Genomic DNA, 22,718 nt, shown 5'->3' on the forward strand with positions numbered 1-22,718 from the left:
CCTGGATCTAATGTGGAACCCAGGAATTAAATGAGTCTGTTTCATGCAATGTCACAAGTCATTAGGAAAGTACACAGAGGAGTGCGATTTTGTTCAAATGAGACAAGTTCCCAATTCATTTCAGAGATAATGATACTAAAAATTGGCTTTTTTTTTCCAGGAGGTCCATTTAGTGGCCTGGGGGAAGTTGTCCACAGGGAAAGTGTTCCCATGCACACTTTTGCAAGATATTTGTTCAAAGCTCTCCTGCTTCATGACCCTGATCTGGCGTACAAAGTGTCTTTGAGAGCAATGAGGTAAGGTGAAATACTTGAGGAAACCTTCAACTCATTAAATGTTCAATAGTTGTATCCTGCAAGTGCAAACTGTACAGTTTTATTTTGCCTTCAAAAGACAAACTTTAAAAATTGAAGCTCAATATAAAAGTGTTCAACAAATATTGAAGAATAGCACTTGTATGGAAATGGAATAAATACTGTAATGTGGGCTTTTGTTTCCATGAGGACTGTTAATACCTTGCTTAAGTGGGGGAATTGGAACAATTTTTTTTAGTGTAGCTGGCTCATCTAACCCATTTCATAAAGAAAATAGGTCTCCATGCATTAGTTTACTCATTGCAACTCTGCACTATTTTTAAATAAAAAGGGAGTGAACACTTTAGACTGTGAGTCACTGCTAGGACAAGCAGCAGTGCTCCTCCACTCGCCACTTCCCACTTGGCACTCTTGACACCTGTGGTTTGTGACATTTTATATGCCGGTGTGTGACGTGATTAAAGAGGCCCTTCGTGACCCAGTATGACATCCATTGTGGTAAGCCTGAGCCCTCTCATCAGTAGGCTGTGGGCTGTCAAGATGAGGGAAACTTCTCTAATGTGACATCACATTGCTGCTTATCTTTGCGTGGGTTCCCTTGGCTGCCTGAGCAAGAGAAGTTACGTGACCACAGACCCAGTTAAATAATCCAAGAGGTTTCCCTCTGTAAACCACACTTCTTCCAGAGAGCTGCCCCAAAATATTTTTCTTTCATCGATCAGTTCTCTGATCTGTGGAATTCTCTTGTGAATGCCTTAAACTTGATCCACGATTGCACTTTACTGACTTTATAGAATTACAAGGATTATACAACACAAAAGCAGACTATTAAAGTACCATTCAACCCTCCTTCCTTCCAGCCTCTTAACTCTTAATAGCCTAAAACTTTATTCCTTCAATTAAGTGCATCTGAGTGTAAATGTGATGCTTGTTTCAAATGTGTAAGCAAATTTGTAAGGGCACGCATTTAAAGTGAGAGTAGGAAATTTGAAAGGTGTGTGGAGAAAGTTTTTTTTTAGTGGTAGTCGCCTGGAATGGGCAGCTGGGGTAGAGGTGGAAGCAGAAACGATGGTGGCGTTTAAGAGAACATACGAATATGCAGGGAATGGAGGGATATGGATAATGTGTCTCTAATGCTATGTGCCTGTGATGCTGCTGGATATAAGTTTTTCATAGCACCTGTACATGCACTTGTGCATATGATAATAAACTCAACTTTGACTTTGTGCAGGTAGAAGAGATTTGTTTAATTTGGCGTTGTGTTCAGCACAGTGTGGTGGGCTGAAAAGCTTGTTCCTGTGCTGTTCCGTTCTATAAGTTCCATTGTCTCTCCACTCGAAATTTGTTGCTTGGTTCCTTAGTCACTATCCCACGAGTTTTGCTCCTCAAATGAAGTACTATCTCCTGCAGCAAAACTTTTGGTATTTTTATGGAACTTTATTAGGTCACACTGTGGACTTCTCTTCAAGAGGATCCCAGCCTTGTTTTTCCTTTCCTGAGGGGAATAAACTCTCATTTCTATATCATCCTTGCAATTATTCTGTAAAAGACCATTCCTTGTGGCTTTAAATGTGCTTTCCTGGACTATAGACAGTATTCCAAGATCCCAGAATTTAACTGGTCTTGGGAAGTGGGCATTAATCAGCATCACTATTGAAAGTTGGGTGGTAAGGACAAAAGAATAACAGTAACCTCTATTTAAATGCAAGAAGCACTTTGAGCAAGCCATTTGCAATGTTGCAGTTGTAACTCAAATCTGCAATCATTGCCACTCCAGAGCCATGACCAACTCTTGTTTGAGACCAAGGATATCGACTCGACCCTGTCGGCCTTCAATCTTGAGCATGTAATCTCAGCCTGCGCTCTCAGTGCAGTGCCCAAGGGGGAGCTGCCTTATCAGAACCACAACCTCCCAGGCACAGTAGTGTAGTGGTTAGCGTAACACTATTACAGCGCCAGCGACCCGAGTTCAATTCTGGCCGCTGTCTGTAAGGAGTTTGTACGTTCTCCCCGTGTCTGCGTGGGTTTCCTTCGGGTGCTACGGTTTCCTCCCCCATTCCAAAGACGTATGGGTTAGGAAGTTGTGAGCATGCTATGTTGGCGCCGGAAGCGTGGCGACACTTGCGGGCTGTCCCCCAGAACACTCTACGCAAAAGATGCATTTCACTGTGTGTTTCGATGTATGTGTGACTAATAAAGATATCTTAAATATTTTATTCCTCGTGCAAAATCATGCAAACCTTTCTGATCATTTGTCCCTGGGACCTGGCAGTGTGAAAATTGGCTCCTACAATTTCCTATGTTGTCAGAATACTTAACCATAAAATCCTGAATTTGTGGCAGGATTTGTGTAAATGCAGGTTTTTAAAATATTGCAACAGCAGCACAAGTTGGGTTATAATTCTCTTTTTGTGCTTCAGGATAGGAAGATAATTGGAAGATATCTTTTGGGTTCTTTTGATTGCTAACTAAAGTGTGTGTCTGCGGGTGGGGATCCCATTGTGATGGTAAAAAGAGCAACAAGAAAGTGGTTCCGCTGTGGCGGTCGAGAGGTTACAGATGGTATTAGATAAAAGGATAATGTTGCCAAAAATAGTAGCAAGCTGTGGATGGGAACATTTCACAATTCAGCTAAAGAGCACAAAGGCATTGAAGAGCAAAGTAGAATACGAGAGTAGCTTTGCGCGGATCACAAAGTGGGCTTCTGTGTGTACATAGTGAGGAAAAGATTAGCTAAAATTAATGCAGGTCCCTTACAAACTGACACGAATCAATAATTTTGGGGAATGTGGAAGTAGCAGAGAAATTAAGTAAAATGGTCTTCACTGAGCAAGAGGCGAAGCTGTTGCAGGTGGTGGAAAACTACAAGTGAAGGATGGACCAGGAGCTCAGAGCAGCATTAGTGACAAATTAATATTGGAGAAATTAATGGAATTAAAAGGCAATGAGTCGTTGAGACATGGTCTGCATCCCAGGGGTTTGAAGGCAAAGGCTGTGGAGGTGATGGGTGGACTCATCATCTTCCAAAGTTCCATGGATTGTAGAATGTTGACCACAAATCAAAAGGTAGCAAGTGTAACACCAGGAGAGAGAAAACGGACATTACACTCCAGTTAGCCTGACGTCAGTAATGGGGGAAAAGTGTATTGGGAAAAATGACCTCTATTAAGGAAATTTTGTTGGTATGATCAGAAATTTATCACAACAGGATTGGGCAGAGTCAGTGCAGGTTTATGAAAGGAAAATTGCTTTTAACAAATACTGTTTTTAATAATTAACTAGCAGAATAGATGAGGGTGAACCTGTGTTTGCTGTGTCTTCAGACTTTCAGAAGGCCTTCAATAAGGTGCTACGCAAGATTATTTAGAATGCAGGGTGTTGGCGTGGACTGAGGGTTGTTTAAAGGACAAGATATTTTCGCTTTGGGTGCCTGACAGGCCGGGGTACCTCCAGGATCAGTGCTGGGGCCCTGGCTGTTGACCATCTATCAATGATTTGGATGCCGGAATCAACTGTAATATATCCAGGTTTGTTTTTGATAGAGAGATAGGAAGCGGTGTGATCTGTGAGGGACATAGAGGCTTCAGCAGACTAAATGAATGGGCAAGGACACAGCAGATGGAATATAATGTGGAAGAATGTGAGGTTATCCACTTTAGAAGGAATTAAATGGTGAGAAATTGAAAGATGAAATATTGTCCAAAGGGACCTGGTTGTCCTCCTGCATGAATCACTAAGCGTGCAGGTACAGCAGACAGCAAGGAAAGCAAAGTGTGTTGGCCTTTATTGCAAAAGCATTTGGGTACAAGAGTAGAGATCTTGCTCCAATTACACATGCAGTCTAGAGTTTAGAAGAATGAAAGGTGACTTTATTGAAATGCTTAGTATATTTAAGACCATAATTAATAGATTTTTTTTGATATTAAGGAACTCAAGTGATATAGAGTTAGTGCAGGGAAAGTAGCACTGAAATAAAAGATTTTACCAACCAGCAGACTGTACAATGGGCCAAAAGCCTATTTAATGTATTTCTTAAGTTCTTGCATTAGTAGTCTGGTGGTGTCCTGTTACAGTTTCAAGTTGCAGTTTGGGCAATTGACAGCACTAGTGGTAATGTCCCAAACTGAGATGGGGACTTTCAGGGTCTGAGGGGAAGATAAGGAGACGAGAGCTGATTAAAGTGAAAAATTACTTTGGCATTACAAAAAGGCACATTCCTGGGTCCGTTCCCATTCAGATTGCGTATGGCAGACCTGTGATCAGGGGAAATGGTTGGAGATAAAGGGCTGCTCTACAGAGGGACTCACAGGTGCTAAATCTTGGTACCATTGAAGGTGTGTGCAACTTAGTAGAATATTAACCAAGGCAAATCATTAAAAGTAGAGTAACATCATAGGAAGAGAGATTGGACTTCTGAATCAACAGGTCTTTCCTTGTTCTTGTAGGTCATGAGTGGTCTGTACAATTTAAAAATAAAAGGCTGGTAATCCTCAGCAGGTCAGGCAGCATGTATGGAGGTAGAAACAAATACCAATTCAGGCTGGTGGACCTCTAATTGGGATTCATTTCATCATTAATTCCATTGTTCTGTACTCGTTGATAACACAAAAATCTTATAGGTCCCACTTATTGAAAAACTAAGCTTGTTGGGATGAATTCCTGAGTGTTTTAAAGCATTATGTGTACAAGAGTAAACACATTCCCTAATTTTGCTCCCCAGTGGATTGTGATTGGAGTTCGGTTACAAACCGGTGGTTGGATGTAGAATCTTATGTTGAAAGAAAATGCAGCCTCTTCTAACTTCATTTTTTCTTTCTGCAGGTTGCCAGTGCTGGAATCAATGGCCCCAGCTGGGGATGGTTCTCACCCACATCTGGTAGCGTTGGTGGATCCTAGTCGTTATCCACGTTGGTTCATCCTTGGGCACCTTGAAACGCAGCAGTGTGAGCTGGCATCTACCATGTTGACAGCCGCAAAAGGTACAGATCAGGTTATAGAAGCCCTTGTGGGTACCTTGCTGTTTCAGGCTGCTTGTGAGCTCCTGCTTCAGGCTGCTTGTAAGCTATTACTGTGATTGCATTTGCTGGAAGGAAAATGCCTGTCTCAACTATTCTCATAATGGCAATTTATTTGAGTATAAGTATGAATGGAGAATGCTTGTAAAAGAAATGCCAAAGTTTTTTGGGGGGGGGAGAGGATGGTGGGGGGATGAAATGGAAGCTGAAATAATTTACAATTTTTGATCAGAATGTATGCCTTGTTTTCAACCATTCTGATGTATGGACCTGTATGAGATGTTAGCATGCCATCAAATGCTGACTGGTCTAAGCATAGATTTTCTTTGAGAAATGGGTGTAGTTTTTAAGTCTCATCATAATGTGAAGCTTTATACATTGGTAATCTCATTCCAGGCCAGATCATTTCAATTCAGTAATAAACTTCCTGCAAGTGAGCTTCTATAGCCACCATGGAACTTAACTGCTAGTTTTAGTAATGTGAAATTCGTAGAATTGTAGGAAATTTGCAATGCAGAAGGAAACTATTTGGCCCACGTCAGTTGAGAAAGAGCTCGTCAGCTTAATCCCACATTTCATCACTAGTTTTGTATCCTTGCTGGTTGTGGTTTTCGGGTGCACAAACAAGTACTGTTTAAATGTCATAAAGGTTTCTGCCTCTCCCACTGTTTCTGACAGAGATTGAGCCCGACCATCTTGTGGAGAAAACACTGTCATTTGTCTTCAATCATCCTACCATTTACTTTAAATGTTAGATGGGTCGAAAAACGGGGTGAAGGGAAATAGGTTTTTATTTATCATAATTTGCGATTTTGAAGAAAAATAACTAAACTTATCCGATATTTCCTCAGCAATTTTTTGGTCCTGGAAATCTCCTCAAAATCTGTCTGCTTTACCTCCAGTGGAAATGCACTGTTCCTGTAATGTGGTGAGCAGGCTGTCACCATGTTACAGGAGAGCTCAAGCTGTGGGCTGTTTAGTGTTACCTACAGCTCAAGAAGAACTCTGCTCAGTTTGGGTCTTGCTGCCTGCACAGTTACACTTAATGCTAGTGCTTGGCTTTTGTTTGTGTTGTGACTGCAAGCTTTTGGGTGGCTCTAGTTGCTTTCTATTTTACTATTCATAGGCTGCTTGGATTATCACAGTGCCATCAGCAGAAGCCAGGGTATTAATGCACATTAATTTTTAGTCTTTTCAAAAAGTCACCATGATTTTTATAAACCTGGAGGGCCTTTTTGATGACTTTCCTGTTCCACAACTGAACAAGAAAGTTAACTAATGTTCTTGCTGATGATGCATTTTAAAAGCAGAAGTTTAACGTATCCAGTTCTTGTACTACTACTGTCTCGCCAGTTGTGTTTCTCTTGTGGTTCCATTAAATTTCAACAAAGAGCACTCTGCAAGATTGTTTAAAAGAATAAAAATCAAGCTTACCAGTTAAATGTTACTGACATCATTTAAAATTGCAATCATCAATAACTAGCAATTAGCTAGATCCTGTGCAATATAATTAAGTATTCTTGATAGCTATGGAAATGTTTATAGGAATTAATTTCATAAGGTTCTCTATTCCTGCTACAACATTCATTTCTTTTCCAGTGTTTCCCCACCAAAATTGCATCTAGCTCAAGACTCCTTTCTTGCAGAACTTGCGTTCATAAGTTACTGACATTCATGGGTTTTCCTGCAAAAACAAGCTTGTGAAAATGTCAGCTGTGGTGTGTTCTGCTTCCACTTCATTTTGTGCCACTTTCGTATTCCTTTTTTCAGAAGCCAGCATATAAAGCAGAAAAGGAGTTTTCCTTTAAGAACATTTAAGTCTCTTGTGGAGTTGTTTAAACTAATAGCATGATTTAAGGGTTGAACATCTGGTTTTGATTCCAAGGTGCATTGGGGGTGATTTTGGATTATATATTGTATTTGAGAAAGTGGGTTCTCTGAATAAATCATACCTTTTACCTGGCACAGTTGTACATTCAAGCAAATGGGTGGAAAACTACTCTGGGTCTTCCTGCAAGTGTTGCTCCAGCTATATCCTTTCCAGATAGAGGATGTGCCCCGGCACCACCTTCCTCTGGGGGAAATGCCTTTATAGGTCAAAAGGGTGTGGCTATGAGACAGTGTCTCCATGCCATGTTTTATGTGCTGTGCTTCTAATTATCCTGCAGTATTGGAACACAGATGGAGACTATTCAGCTCACTAGTTCAGTGAGACTCATTCCCAACCTAGTTAATTTTAATCAAATATTTATCCACGACTTCCACCATTATTTTTTGTGGTGTATTCATACATATAACATCTGATTTTTGCAAGATTTTGTGAATTGAAATTCATGGTAGTAAAATGGTTAAGATACAGGGAGGACTGGACTATTGATCCAGATACACAATTTCAAATCCCACAAACAAAAACAGCATTGGTAATGGTGACTGTGAAATTGCTGTTTTAAAAATTCCCTTCCTTCTGGAAAGAAAATATAGCCCTTTTTTTTGATGGGTTATACGTGACTCCAGACCACCAACACCATTGACCCTTAATTGCCCATGGAATAGCCCAACAAGCCACGTTATGGCTATAAACCCCTGTTTGTCGGCAACAACCACATCCTGCGAGTAAATTAAACTTCAAAAAAAAATTCAGTAATTTCCCTTAGAAAAATGCTACTTTTTCCTCTCAAATAGGGTATTCAGGTTTTACCCTAAATAATTGCTGTATGTCCCTTAAGTTTTAAGAATAAATTGAATAGATATATAGAGGGGAGAGGTCTGGAGGGTTAGGGACTGAGTGCAGGTCAATGGGACTAGCGGAATAAAGTTTCGGCACAGACTGGAAGGGCCGAATGGCCTGTTATATATAAACAGAGCACACCAGGAGTTGGTAGAGAAAGGTATAATGACAGAGCTTAAAGAGCATTTGGACAGGTACATGGATAGGAAAGCAATAGAGGGATAGGGGCCAAACACCGGCAAATGGGATTAGCACCTTGGCTAGCATAGGCGAGTTGGGCCAAAGGGCCATTTTCCATGCTGTATGACTCTGTAACCAAATGATTCCAGTCAGGCCATGTGTTTAAAATATTCCACACATGGAGCTACAGGTGAAAAATCTGTGGGCTTGTGTTTGGGCACTGAGCTATTCTTTATGGTTTGATCAATCTGTTAATACTTGCTGTTGTTGCAGGAGACCCAAAGTGGCTGCGAGTGGTGTTGGAGTCCATTCAGCAAAACATCCATTCTCCATCGCTCATTTACAAGCTGGCACAGGATGCTTGCAAGACGGCAACACCTCCCAACTGTGCACCTGACATTACACTCCTCAATGTATCTCTGGAGCTCGGGCTACAGGTGCGATCTTAGTGTATGCACTAATGGTGTTTATGATGGTGCAGCATTGCAGTTAGGAAGGTAATTGGTATGTGAGTAGGAGAGGACTTGGGTATAGGAATAATGTGATGGGGAATCCAAGCAGGAAATTGGTATCTCCCTGTTGCAAAGAGTACTGTTAAAGCATTCTGAGGTACAAAAGGTTGAAATTCGGGAGCATGTATACAAAGTTAAAACACTCAGCAGCAAAAACAAGATTATTTTTTGAGATGTGTCTCTTTCATTTGAACTACTCATGAAATTTTCACTTAGTTCCATTGTCAGGGACAAAGGATATTTCACAGAATTCTACACATTGATTAATAATCCTTGTTTTGTTAACCACTGTAACAATGGTTGCATACCTAATGCAGGTAAATAGGATTAGTGTAGCTAGTGGACAGAATGGATGTGATGGTCCAAAGGGCCTGTTGCTGTGCTGTATTACTCTGACTCTGATTCTATAACTCGAAGTCTTACTGCATTTATATATTACAAGAAACCTTGGTGAGACCACACTGGGAGTATTGTATACAGCTTTGGTCCTTTTGTCTAAAAGAGGATATAATTGTCACAGGGAGTGTGATGAAGATTCATAGACTTCATCCTAGGATGGCAGGTTTTCTGTACGAGGAGAAGTAGGGTTGGCTAGACCTGTCTTCTGTGGAGTTCAGAAGAATGAAAAGTGATCTCAGAAATTTGCAAAATTCTGAGCTTGATAGGCTCTATGCAGAGAGGATGTGCCCCTGGCTGAAAAGTCTAAAACCAGAGGTCAGTTTCAGATTAAGGGACTGGGCATTGAGGACAGGTGAGAAATTTCTTCACTCAAAGGGTGTTAAACTTTGGAGTTCTCTCTCCCAGAAGGTCCTGGAGACTCGGACATTCTGGATGTTGGGAGATGTGGGAATAGTGGAGGAAAATGGTGTTGAGGTAGATCATCATCCAGGTACAAATGCAACATTTAAAAGGCATTTGGACAGGTAAATAATAGGAAAAGTTTACAGGAATATGGACCAACACAGGCAAAGGGAACTAGCTCAGGTAGACAACTTGGTCAGCAGAACGAGTTGGGCCGAAGGGCCTGTTTTCCGTGCTGTATAGCTCTGAATCTAGCAGGCATGATCTTGATGAAAGGTGGAGCAGGCTCAGAGGGCCAAATGGTGGACTCCTTGTTTCTTTCTTCATATATTCAGTATCCTGGATGCCTCTTTTATTTTTCCCTTTTCAATCTGCAGTAGGATTTCATGCATTCGATGTGGCAGTTCCTTCACGTTATTGACCATGCATGTGCTTGGAATGGTTTGGGAAGGGAATAGTTTAAGGCCCAGGCTGATGATCAAGCCAGACTCTCAGCAGCAGGTGTCTTGGAGGGTTGGGGGGTTAGGTGGGAGGCTATGGAGGGATTTGAGGCCAAAGATGAGAATTTTAAAATCACAGCTTTGATACAGTGGGTCACTTGTAATGAGGTGATAGATGAATTGGATGGGCTTTGGTTACCAAAGGTTTGAATAGTTTTTATTTTGTGGGTCCAAGGGGGAAGGCCAACCCGGTGTACTCGAAGAGTAACAAAGGAATGTTTGGTCTGCCATTTTTTTTCTCTCATGATTTTGCAACCACTTGAACCTGTGAAAGCAGAAGATATTTTTTGCAAGTCCACACCATCAGAACTTGTATTAGTGTAACCGCTGGGATTTGACTGTGGAATGCATTCACCCTGCAGGTAATGAGAATGACGCTGTCAACCATGAATTGGCGTCGCCGTGAGATGGTGCGCTGGCTGGTGAGCTGTGCTACAGAAGTCGGTAAGTTGGTGGGAGTTCATAATGAAAGCATTCCCTCCCTCCCTGGAATGCCATGAAATACCAACTTGCACATCTCGCTCAGAAGCACCAAAGTCATGGGATTTGTTTTAATTCAAAAGATGATATTTTTACATCTAAGTATATGCAGGAAATACAATGCAATGCATCAGTACCACTCGTTCCCCTCTCAGCACTACACCCATGAAATGTTTGAGATTTGTTTTTAAGGTAGTTTTGGCTGGTTCACAGCCAGCACTGATCTTAAAGGGTGGAGCCCGTGTTTTCGCCCTCCCTGATGCTGTAGTGAATTGTAATTCACAGTCGTGGTTAACCTGATTAACCTTGGACGTCCTTGTTCTGCTTGAGATGGAGGATTGCCTCTGAATCTGCATTAGCTGTGAATCAGAGGCAGCAGTTTGAGTTGGTTTTGGCTTGAGCCCACTCAAATGCTGACATGAATACAGTGCTAGGGGAGTGCTGCACTGTCAGAGGTCATTTGTTTGTGGATCATTTGCAAAAGTCCCCCTCCTACCCCCTTTTTTTTTGAGTGAATGTAAAAGATCAAATGTAACTGTTCGGAAAAACAGAGAGGAGGCCTTTCTGGCATTGTGGCCAACACGTCCCTCATCCAACATTTGCAGTGTTGTGCCTTTCATAGCTGTGTGTGTAATCTTGCTGTGGAAAAAAATAGCTGCTGCCAATTAACTGTGGGGCATCATGAACGGTGTATAATAATAAATCCTTATGGAACCTGCCTCTGTTCTAACAAATAATGAAATTGCCTACAGCGTTTAAGTAGTCCAACTCTCGTCTTTCAGGTGTTTGTGCCTTGATGAATATCATGCAGAACTGGTATTCTCTCTTCACTCCAACTGAAGCAACTACAATAGTCGCTGCCACAGTAACCTCTCATGCCACTGTTCTGCGCCTGAATCTGGACTATACCCAACGCGAAGAGCTCGACAGCTGTGCCCGGACAGTTGCACTCCAATGCACAATGAAGGATCCTCAGAACTGCGCCTTGTCAGCTCTGACTCTGTGTGAGAAGAACCACGTAGCCTTTGAAACCGCGTACCAGATTGTTCTCGACTCTGCTTCCACGGGGATGAGCTACTCGCACTTGTTCACCATCGCTCGGTACATGGAGCACAGGGGCTTCCCCATCCGTGCCTACAAGATGGCCAGCCTGGCCCTGGCCCACCTCAACGTCGCTTACAATCAGGACACTCACCCAGCCATCACTGACGTCCTGTGGGCCTGCTCCCTGAGTCACTCGCTGGGCAAGAACGAGTTGGCTGCCATAGTCCCGCTGGTCATCAAGAGCGTGCAGTGTGCCCCTGTGCTGTCGGACATTCTGAGGAGATGCACCATGTCTGCCCCTGGCCTGCCCGGCGTTCCCGGCCGGAGAAACTCCGGAAAACTCATGTCGACAGAGAAGGCCCCCCTTTGCCAGTTGCTCAATGCAACCATCGACGCCTACATCAGCACCACACACTCGCGCCTGACTCACATAAGCCCCCGTCACTATGGCGAGTTCATCGAGTTCCTCAGCAAAGCTCGAGAGACGTTCCTGATGGCTCAGGATGGACACATACAATTTACACAGTTCATAGACAACCTCAAACAGACTTACAAAGGCAAGAAGAAGCTCATGATGCTGGTTCGAGAACGTTTTGGCTGAATTTCAGGCTTGTTCCTGTTCCCAAGTCTTCCTTTGTTCCAGTGAACTCCTTTCTATTAATGATAGAGCCAAAATTACAAAGTCATTCCATGTGCACACTGTTGGTGCAGCCGTAAATAGGAACTTTTGAGAGCTGGTTCTGTCCTGGGCTGAGTCCCAACAAGGGCAGAGTTTAGAGCACCCCATCCTCTGCGTCCTTCTGTCAGGGGTCAAAGGTGCTGGTGTTAGGAATTTGGATGTTGTCTTCAATGGGGTGAGACTGGAATGGGAATACAAAACTTGCAAGGTGTGAGTTATCCCAGCTGAGGGTCCCCAATCATTTCACAGACCTGAGCTAATTTTTTTGTAAAGAACTGTTCTATTGCAGTCCCTGTTTAGAGATGGTTATACCTTGTTATTTCAGTGGGTGAGGGTAGGAATCACGAACTCTAAGGATGGTTAAATGATTTATAGCAGAATGCGTCCCCATCTTTCAGTCAAAAGATATGAAGGGGTGGACTCACTGGGAAGAGTGCTGTATGATTCTTCGCTTTCCTGTGTGACGTGAGCTTGGTCAGACCTGTTTGTAACTCCCACCCCCTGCCCGAGCACCCTTGCACAAACCTTGGTGTGCCATAGCCAGAAAGCTGCCTGTGTTTTAATGCTGTTGCTGTGTTGAGAGTCCCCACTCTGAGACCATGTAACAAAGACTAGTGCTGGGGATGAGGCCAGTCTTGCACAGGTTCAGTAAAAAAAAAGCTCTCCAGAAATTATGGTTCATCATTGGAGGAGGGAGCAGAGTTTATGTCCATCTCTCTCTCTCTCTCTCTCTCTCTCTCTCTCTCTCTCCCTCCCTCGTGAATCTAACTCAGTGGGTGATACTGACACCTAGTGCCAAAAATGGGAGTGTTCCATTCCCAAGCAGTGTCCTCTTCCATAGTTTTGCTCATTAATCAGTATTTTTACACTTTACTCGAGGTTCAACCCACTTTGCATTTCGCTTGCATGTATTTTTTTAACAACTGGAATGTCTTTAAGTTATGTCCTATCGTAATGCTTCCTGTTAGAGCTGGACTGTGTGAGAACCAGTGAACTAAACCCTTTCCCCAGCCTAACCACCATTTCCCTAAATAAGAAGGCCATGTTTCCTTTTTTGTTTTAAAAAAAGTATCCATTATATAACTTACAAGTGTGATTAGTGAGTGAAACAGAGCAGTGATGTATAACTGAACCAGCAAACACTGTTCACAAATGAGACGTTTTGGTGCTGAGAAGTACTAACCATTTTGTTCCTGCCCAACTTGCTGGTTAAGGACTCTGTTTCTCTTGCAATGTGTGGCACTCTTCAGAAAACGTATGGAGCAATCTTAACATTTTTAGAGAACCAACAAAAGTGATGCTGTAAATTTACTTAACAACTCTGCTGAATGGAATACTCTATCAGACATACTGTGGTAGTTAAAATTCTTGTGGGGAAATACCTTGGTATTCTGTTCTGTAAGCTTGGAGTACTCTCTACAGGGAATCTCTTCCCTTTGTGGTTTTTTTTCCCAACCCCCAAGTTAACACAGAGCAACACCGACCAAAAATGAAAACTTGGAGACACCAGTGAATTACCACATGTAACCTACTATACCAAATCTCCTGATGTATACCTCCTTCCAACACTTTCTCTCTGTCTCTATCTCTTGCCAACAAACTCCTGCCAAACTTGAATTTAAAAAAAATAAGGAAGAAAAAACTAAGCCATTCTGAACAGGCGAGTGTTTTTTGTAAACCTGTGTGTGCTGTGACTGAGCCCATTCTCAGGGAAGAAGAAAATGGTTTGTAAATAGTATTTTATTTGTCAAATTAATATGAAAAAATTTAAAAAACCTTTAATTTATGGAATATGTGTAATATAGTACTTGAATTTCTTTTGTGGGCAAGCAGATTGTCATCCTTAAATTTTTTTGATGTATTGCACAGCTGTAGGGTTAAACTTAAAACAGCTGCTGGTCAGTTTAATTGCTCTTGATTTTTGTACAGTGTATCCTCAATTTTTTGTTAAATATTTATTAAAGTTTGTAAATGGTTTCACTGTTGAGAAATAGACCTATTAAGATGACAAATTGCTGCGTGTTTTTGGTTCATTCTCTTATAACTGTGTTGAAGTGTGTGCAGTGAATCAGCTATTATTAGCTTTATTTTCCCTGAGTCAGACAGACACACAAGAGTTAGAGGGTCAGCAAACTGGTCCATTTTGACTTTGTAATCCAAAAGCAAAATGCAGCAGATGCTGGAAATCTGAAATAAAACGCTGTAAATCAGAGTCATTGAGCAACACAGCACGGAAACAGGCCCTTTGGCCCACCCGTCCATGCTGACCACGATGCTCTGATACTCTGAAATACTCTGAACTTCTGACGGAAGGTGATTTGATTTGAAACATTTAACTCTGCTTCTCCTTCCACAGGTATGCCTGATCTGAGTAATTACGGCATTTTGTTTTATATTGACCTTTTTTTACTCTCCTGTATTTTCACTCTCATATCCACCTGGTTCATCATTTTACCATAGTCCTAGAGGGAGGCAGCACAGGAACAGACCCTTGGACCCATTTACTCTAATTCTACATTAATCCCAGTGTTATTCTCCTCGCATTCCCAGTTTACAGCAGCCAGTTGACCTACCGACCCTTACGCCTTTTGGGATGTGGAGCATCCGGGGAGAAAACAGACAGTCACAGGGAGAACGTGCAAACTCCACACAGACAGCACCGGAAGTCAGCGTTGAACCTGGGTCACTGGTGCTGTGAGGTAGCGGCTCCACCAGCCTTGCCACGACGTTGCCCAATTGTGTTTGGAGTTTAACTGTGTGTCCTGCTGCCTCAGCTCAGAAATAAAGATTAAACCTGCTTTCCACAATGCCGACACACCGTTTAGTCTTGTGTTCCCCTCTGAACCATTCTTGGGGTTGCTCAGTCTCCTGACTTTAGTGCAGATGGAGAAATGTGGGTCAACATCAGAAGGCTTGCGTCAAAACGTAATGAGGGCAGAGTGAGGGGTGGTGAAGTTGGAGTGACGGTAACGAGCAGTGAGTAGGCAGTGTGGACGGGTTTCAGGATGACTGTGGCTCAGCATGTAAAGCTTCATGTCCCGCCGTCACGTATTTAGACTGAGGTATGTTGCAAGCAGCATGTGAACTGACACAAAGCAAACAAGAAACTGGTTCCATTTTGGTCTGTATAACTTCCAATGCTGCAACGTGTTACCTGCTGGATTTCAGGAATTGCCCAGCTCCCCTTGACCTTCACTGAAAGTGGCTATGGGCTTAAGCATTTTATCACAGGCCACCAACTTCTCCCTTCCCTGAAGGTGGTAAGTCCTGGCTGAGGCAGACTTCAGCAGCTGTTGAACTGGTGGAGACCATCCAGCCCCATGTTCCATCATTTTGGTGGGTCAAGTACACACAAGCTCCACTTTCCCACCTCTATTCCAAAGCCTTGCCCTACAAAAAACAATTGACCCCGGTGCTAAATGCTCAGTTGGCTCCCAGTAATGCCAACTTTTTTTGGGGGGATGGTACAAGGGGGATGGATGAGAGGAGAAAGGAGGTCTGAAGTGTTGGTTGCACTTGGTATGAGGGCATCAAGTGGTGAGCTATACAATCAGAATCAGGTTTATTATTGCTGACATATGTCATGAAATTTGTTTTGCGGCAGCAGTAAAAATTACTATAAGTTACAAAAAGAAATAGTGCAAAAGAGCAATAATGAGGTAGTGTTCATGGGTTCATGAACTGTTCAGAAATCTGATGGTGGAGGGGAAGAAGCTGTTCCTGAATCATTGAGTGTGCGTCTTCAGGCTCCTGTACCTCCTCCCCGATGGTAGTAACACAAAGAGGGCATGTTTTGGAAAGTGAGGGTCCTTAATGATGGATGCTGCCTTCTTGAGGCACCGCCTCTTGATGATCTCAGTGGCAGGGAGGGTTGTGCCCGTGATGGAGCTGGCTGAGTCTACAACCCTCTGCAGCCCCTTGTGATCCTGCACATTGGAGCCTCCATACCAGGCTGTGATGCAACCAGTCAGAGTGCTCTCCACCATACATCTGTAGAAATTTGCAAGGGTCTTTGGTGACATACCAAATCTCGTCAAACTCCTAATGAAGTAGAGCTACTGGTGTGCTGCCATCGTGATTGCATCAACATGTTGGGAAGGTTTGCTCTTGGAATCATTGTAGTGTAGAAAGAGGCTGTCAACTCTAGCCCATGCTAATTCCTAGTAGAACAACCCAGTCAGACCTCTTTTCCCCCCACAGTCCCTGGTACTGCAAACCATCCTCCATCAAGTCCATCCAATTCCCTTTGGAAAGCCATGAGTGATTTGTTTCCACCTCCTGTGTTCTGGATCATCACACTCTCTCCTGTGTTTTAAATTAATAGGTATACAGCACAGAAATAGGCCCTTTGGCCCAACTCTTCCATGCTGACTGAGTTGCCTATCTGTGCTAATCCCATTTGCCTGCATTTGGCCCATGTCTCTAAACCTTTCCTTTCCATGTACCTCTCCAAATGTCTTTTAAACCTTGTAATTGTACCCACCTCTACCACTTCCTTTAGCAGCTCGTTCTATATACCCACCACCCTCTGTGTGGAGAAACCTGCCCCTCAGGTCCCCTTTCCCCTCTCACTTTAAACCTATGCCTTCTAGCTTTAGACTCCCTACCCCAGGAAAAAGACCGACTATCTATGCCCCTCATGATTTTATAAACCTCTAAGATTTGAAGCCAACTATCTACTCTACGTCCCTCATAATCTTATAATCAGATTTAAAGACTTCCCCTCTCCCTCTCTGCTTTACTTGGTTGGGCCTACAAGACACTGACACTACTGGAACCCACACTGTTAATTTGGCTCCCTCTACTTCAACAGTGGCCTCATTGACACAGTTTTATTTGGATTCTAACACTGGTTCCTGGAATAAGAAGCAAATTCTTGGAATTAAGTTCAAAATTTAAAAGTGACTCAATATGAAGGGGATTAGAGTCTGCGAACTGTGAAAGGAGTTTGGTGTCGTGACTGTGATGTGTTCTGCTTACTAGATGTCTGAAATTGGGGTGGTTTGATCTTGGACTATTTTGAGCACTATTCACCAAACTAGGGAAAAGTTTAAAAACTTACAAGCTCCCTTTGGAGACACAAGAGACTACAGATGCTGGAAATCTGGAGCAACACACTCAGTGCTGGAGGAACTCAGCAGGTCAGGCAGCATCTATGGAGGGAAATAAGCAGTCGATGTTTCGGGCCGAGACCCTTCATCAGGGCAGTCCTGGAAAAGGTGGGTTCAGTGCAAGGGTAGCTGGGCTGCTTCGAGCAGAGAAGGTTGAGAAGAGATTTGGTGGAGGTGGAGAAGATCAAAATGGGTTTGGCGGGAGGAAATGGAAGGTGATCAAGGACGGGGAGAGGGACGCGCAAGATCTAGGGGGACTTGCAGTGGGGAATGGGAGGGGGTTTCCAGTGGTTGTGCTTAAAGGGTGGTGGACATGGAGCCAATTAGGACTTGCAAAAAGGAATTTGATAGTTACCTGAGAAAATATAACTTTCAAAGATTTAGGGGTGGGAAGGGGATAGATTGCTTGGACTGATAAACAGAATCTGGAATGAGCTCAGTGGTCCTCATTGTGCTCTGGTTCTCCCACTGTTTCTAACATTTGGTTTAATTCAATTCAGTGCATCAGTTTGTGCCAATGATTAGGTCAACACAGTGCCTGGTTTGACCACTGGGCAGACCAGGGCGATGCAGCACTGGCCACTGACCAGTTGTGGTCTCTGGAGCAGTAACTGGGTTCTTCACATTTTGCCACAGCGATCATCCAGGTTGCAATGGGACATTGTCCAGTCCTCCTGCTCCTGCCAAGCCATCGAGTTGCTAGCAGGCACTAGGACTTGCCTCTTGAGTCGAGGGTTTGTACCTGTTCTAAGTACAGCATCCAGACTGGTGATCTCTGCCAGAGATGTCAGCCTTGAGACTTGGGTCAAGAGGTTTCTGGACACTGAAATAAAGGGAATGGGGATGGAGCAGGGCAGTGAGCTGAAGGCGCGGCATCAGCCATAAACTGCGTTGGAGGGCAGAACAGTCCAAGGGGTTTGTGGTTCACTTCTGTTCATTTCTTGTGTTTGTGCTTTGGATTAAACCTCAATCCTGGCTTGGATTTAACAGCACACATTCACCCTGGTGCTCTTGCCAGTGTTCACTGATGTTACTGCCACCACCATTGCAAAGCTCTCGATGTCTTTCTGCATGTAATGCAGCAGTGTAGATGTGTCTGGGCTGAGCCAGTGGCACTTGTGCATATCTCTTTAAAGCCAGGCTGTGAGGAAGGTGATTGGTTGATGAACTTGGTAAATCCTGATCATTGCTAACACAGAGCACAGGGGTGAATTTGCCAATAGTTCGTATGTCGGATGTAGTGTTCCTTTGCATTACACAGTTGCCCCCTGGTGGAATTGAACAGGGCTTGATTTTGGAACAATTTTTTTTAACAAAAGATAACATCCCTGAAAGGCCTACTTGAAAACTTTTCCCGCTGCTGCAACCCTATACCAGCAATAAATCACAACAAAAAAATAATGCTGATTTTTTAAAAAGAAAATTTGCATTCATTTTGTGGTTTTCAAATGGCTTAAAGAGTGCATCCAATCACATTTGTGGAATGGGGATTATCACAGTGAACTTGGTATTAAGCTAATGAATTTAAATGTGCATGTGTTGCTGTTATTGATGTAAATTTAATTGCATTTTACAGCAAACAAAAGCTTATGCAGGTTTTGACTAATTTTTTTTAATAAAAGTATTAATAAAACATAAGTAGGAGCAAGAATAGACAATTCAGCCCCCTCGCCTGTTCCACCAAACATTAAGGTCAGGGCTGATTTAACCTTGGCCTTGGTCCCACTTTTCTAGTCCCTATAATCCTGGGATTCTCCTACAAAATTATTCCAACTCAATGCTTCAACTTCCACAACTCTCGGGGGTAGAGGCCTAAAGGATTCACCGTTCTCTCAGGGAAGAATTCCTTGTCTGTCACCTGAAATCGGTGACCTCTTATTTTGGATTTATGTTCCCCATTTCTATGTTTAGAACATCTACAAGATACTAAACCTTCCTGAGCAAGCAGATGGGACGTCTGTATAATTGCCTTAACCAGGAGCTAGGGTACATCTGATTACACAGCATTTCCTCAGTACTGGAGGCTCTAGATTATTGGCACATCCTGGAATCCATTGACCTTTTCCAGAAATATACTTTTATTCAACATGTTTCATTCACTGTGCAAAGTATATCAGTGCATCTGTTTACACATTTGCATTATGTCAAACAGGCATCTGCTTTCAGCTTCAAAAACTGGTAATTGGTTTATCATTGTGCATCTGCTGAGATAGTGAAAACTTTTGCTTGAAGGCCATCCAGACAGATCATTCCATACATAATTACATCAAGCTAGTACAAAAAGGAAAAAGAAAATGCAGGACATAGTGTTGTAGATAAAGTGCAGTGCAGGCAGACAATAAGATGCAAGGGCCACAATGAGGTAGATTGGGAGATGGAACATAGAACAGTACAGCACAGGAACAGGCCCTGTGGCCCACAATTTGTGCTGAGCCAATTCCATTCATAATAAAAAACCCAACTAAACTAATCCATTCTGCCTAGATGATGTCCATATCCTACCATTTCCCTCACAATCATGAGAGCTTCTTGAATGCTCCTATCGTATCTGCCTCCACCACCACCCCTGGCAGCCCATTCCAGGCACCCACCGCTCTCTGTGTAAAAAAAAAAACTTGCCCCGCACATCTCCTTTGAACTTTCCCCCCCTCTCAGTTTAAATGTATGCCATCTGGTATTAGACACTTCAACCCTGGGAAAAAGATACTGGCTGTCTATCTACACCTCTCATAATCTTGTAAACCTCTATCAGATCTCCCCTCGGCCTCTGCCGCTCTAGAGGAAACAACCCAAGTTTGTCCAACCTAACCTCATAGCACGTGCTCTCTAATCCAGGCAGCATCCTGGTAAACCTCTTCTGCACCCTCTCCAAAGCCTCGACATGCTTCCTATAATGGGGCGACCAGAACCGAACGCAATACTCCAGATGTGGCTTAACTAAAGTTCTATAAAGCTGCGGCATAACTTCCTGACTCTTGAACATGAGGCCTCAACTAAAGGCAAGCATGCCATATGCTTTCTTTACCACCCTATCAACCTGTGTAGCCACTTTCCAGGAGCTATGAACTTGGACCCCAAGATCCCTCTGCTCATCAGCACTGCTAAGGGTCCTGCCATTAACAGTGTACTGTCTCTTTACACTTGATCTCCCAAGGTGCAACACTTCACATTTGGCTGGGTTGAACATCTGCCATTTCTCCGCCCATAAGGATCTGTATCCTGCTGTATCCTTTGCCGGTCTTCTACACTATCCACAACACCACCAATCTTTGTATCATCTGCAAACTTACTAACCCACCCATGTACATTCTCATCCGGGTCATTTATATACATCACAAACAGCAGAGGTCCCAGTACGGATCCCTGAGGAACACCACTAGTCACGGACCTCCAGGTAGCATAAGTCCCATTGACCACTACCCTCTGTCTTCTACGGGTTTTAAGATCAAGAGTTCATCTTTAGTATATGAGAGGTCAGTTCAAGACTCTTATAACAGCGAGCTAGAAACTGTCCTTGAGCCTGGTGGTTCATGTTCTCAAGCCTTTGTATCTTCTGCCTGATGGGAGTGGGGAGAAGGGAGAATGACCGGGGTGGGATTCAAGATTCAAGATTTGCTTTATTGTCATTTCTCTGAGTATTTACATACACAAAAAAACAAAATACTGTTTCTCATCAGCTCATATCGGTGCAACAAAAAGAACAGTGATAAATATCTAAAATAGTCTATAAAAACATCTCTAAAACAAAACTAAAAACATATCAACACCACATATTCATATCTGTTAAAGTGCGTTTATGTATTAATAAGTGCTTATTCAGCTCGAGATGAAGTTCAACGTATCAGGTAACTAACTGTCAAACTGTTCCTGTATTGATGTGAGTACGTACGTGTGTGTGGAGGGAGAGTTTGTCAGGGGAAGTGGAAGGGACACGGTCCATTTCTGATCCTGACTGCTTGTGGGGAAAAAGCTGTTCAGCATCCTACTAGATCTAGAGCAGATGCTCCTATATCTCTTCCCCAACGGCAGGAGGGAAAACAGGTCGTGAGAAGGGTGATGAAAGTCCTTAATGATGGCCGTAGCTCTGCGAACGCAGCGCTGCTGATAGATCCCCATCAAAAAGGGGAGAGGGGCACCAATGATCCTGCCAGCTGTCTTCACCATCCTATTGAGCTGCTGTTGTTCGTAGGCCTTGCAGCTACCAAACCAGGAGGTGAGACAGTAGGTCAGGATGCTTTCAATGGTGCCCCTGTAAAAAGTGATGAGGTGTGGAATAGGGAGGCCTGCCTTTCTGAGTCTCCGGAGGGGGTAAAGCCGCTGCTGGGCTTTTTTAACGATGGCTGCAGTGTTAATAGTGGAGGTCAGATCATCCGCTAGGTGAACCCCCAGGAACTTAATGTTGCTGACCCTCTCCACAGCAGCACCGTCAATAGCCGTGTATGATCGTGCTTGCCAGCCCTCCTGAAATCAATCACCATCTCCTTTGTTTTGTCCACATTGAGGGCGAGATTGTGGAATCTGCACCAGGCTGTTAGCTGCTCCACCTCCATCCTACATGCAGACTCATCATTGTCACTGACGAGACCCACCACTGTTGTATCATCTGCGAACTTAATGATGTAGTTGGTGCTGAATCTAGCAATGCAGTTGTGTGTGAGCAGGCTAAACAATAAAGGGCTCAGGACGCAGCCTTGAGGTGAGCCTGTGCTCACTGAGATGGTTCCTGATGTATGACTGCCAACTCTAACTATCTGCTGCCGCTGCGTCAGGAAATTGAGGACCCAGTTGCAAATGCCAGCATCCACCTCTAACAGCCTCAGCTTTCCCACCAACTGTTGTGGAATGATCGTGTTAAATGCTGAGCTGAGGTCGATGAAGAGGATCCTGGCGTATGCATACTTCCCCTCCAGACGTGACAGTGTGAGGTGGAGCAAAGTGGAGATTGCATCCTCTGTGGATCGATTGACTCCATATGCAAACTGTAGGGGATCTAAGTTTGCAGGAAAACAGGTCTTAATATGCTGCATGACCAATCACTCAAAGCATTTAATTATTATTGGTGTAAGGGCCACAGGCTGGGTTTGACTTTTTAGGGGCCGGAATAATGATGGCACTTTTGAGGCAGGTGGGCACTACTGCCTGGCTGAGCAAGATATTAAAGATGTCCTTCAGCTGCTCTGCACAATCCTTTAAAACACGTCCAGGAATGTTGTCCAGCCCAGCAGCTTTCCGTGGATTGATGCTGATGAAGGCCTTTTTCACTCCAGCTGCAGACAGCTGAAGTACCTGGTCTCTTGATGATGGTGGAAGCATCTGTGCCTGAACAGTGTTATTTGCCTCAAAATGTGCATAAA

The 22,718-nt window shown here is 43.4% G+C and overlaps 1 protein-coding gene across 1 annotated transcript in view; it reads left to right on the plus strand.

The window, feature by feature from the left end:
* LOC127584846 (zinc finger SWIM domain-containing protein 4-like) overlaps positions 1 to 14,356 on the plus strand; it is a 76,957-nt gene extending 62,601 nt beyond the window's left edge. Inside the window, exons 11-15 of the mRNA XM_052041806.1 lie at positions 161 to 296; positions 5,136 to 5,293; positions 8,511 to 8,674; positions 10,413 to 10,494; positions 11,313 to 14,356. Of these exons, the coding sequence (XP_051897766.1) occupies positions 161 to 296; positions 5,136 to 5,293; positions 8,511 to 8,674; positions 10,413 to 10,494; positions 11,313 to 12,175 (1,403 nt within the window). The 3' untranslated portion in view covers positions 12,176 to 14,356. The remainder of the gene's footprint in view (positions 1 to 160; positions 297 to 5,135; positions 5,294 to 8,510; positions 8,675 to 10,412; positions 10,495 to 11,312) is intronic.
* The last annotated feature ends 8,362 nt before the right edge of the window (positions 14,357 to 22,718 follow it).

Source organism: Pristis pectinata, chromosome 31 (genome assembly GCF_009764475.1).
Source record: "Pristis pectinata isolate sPriPec2 chromosome 31, sPriPec2.1.pri, whole genome shotgun sequence".
NCBI lineage: Eukaryota > Metazoa > Chordata > Chondrichthyes > Rhinopristiformes > Pristidae > Pristis > Pristis pectinata.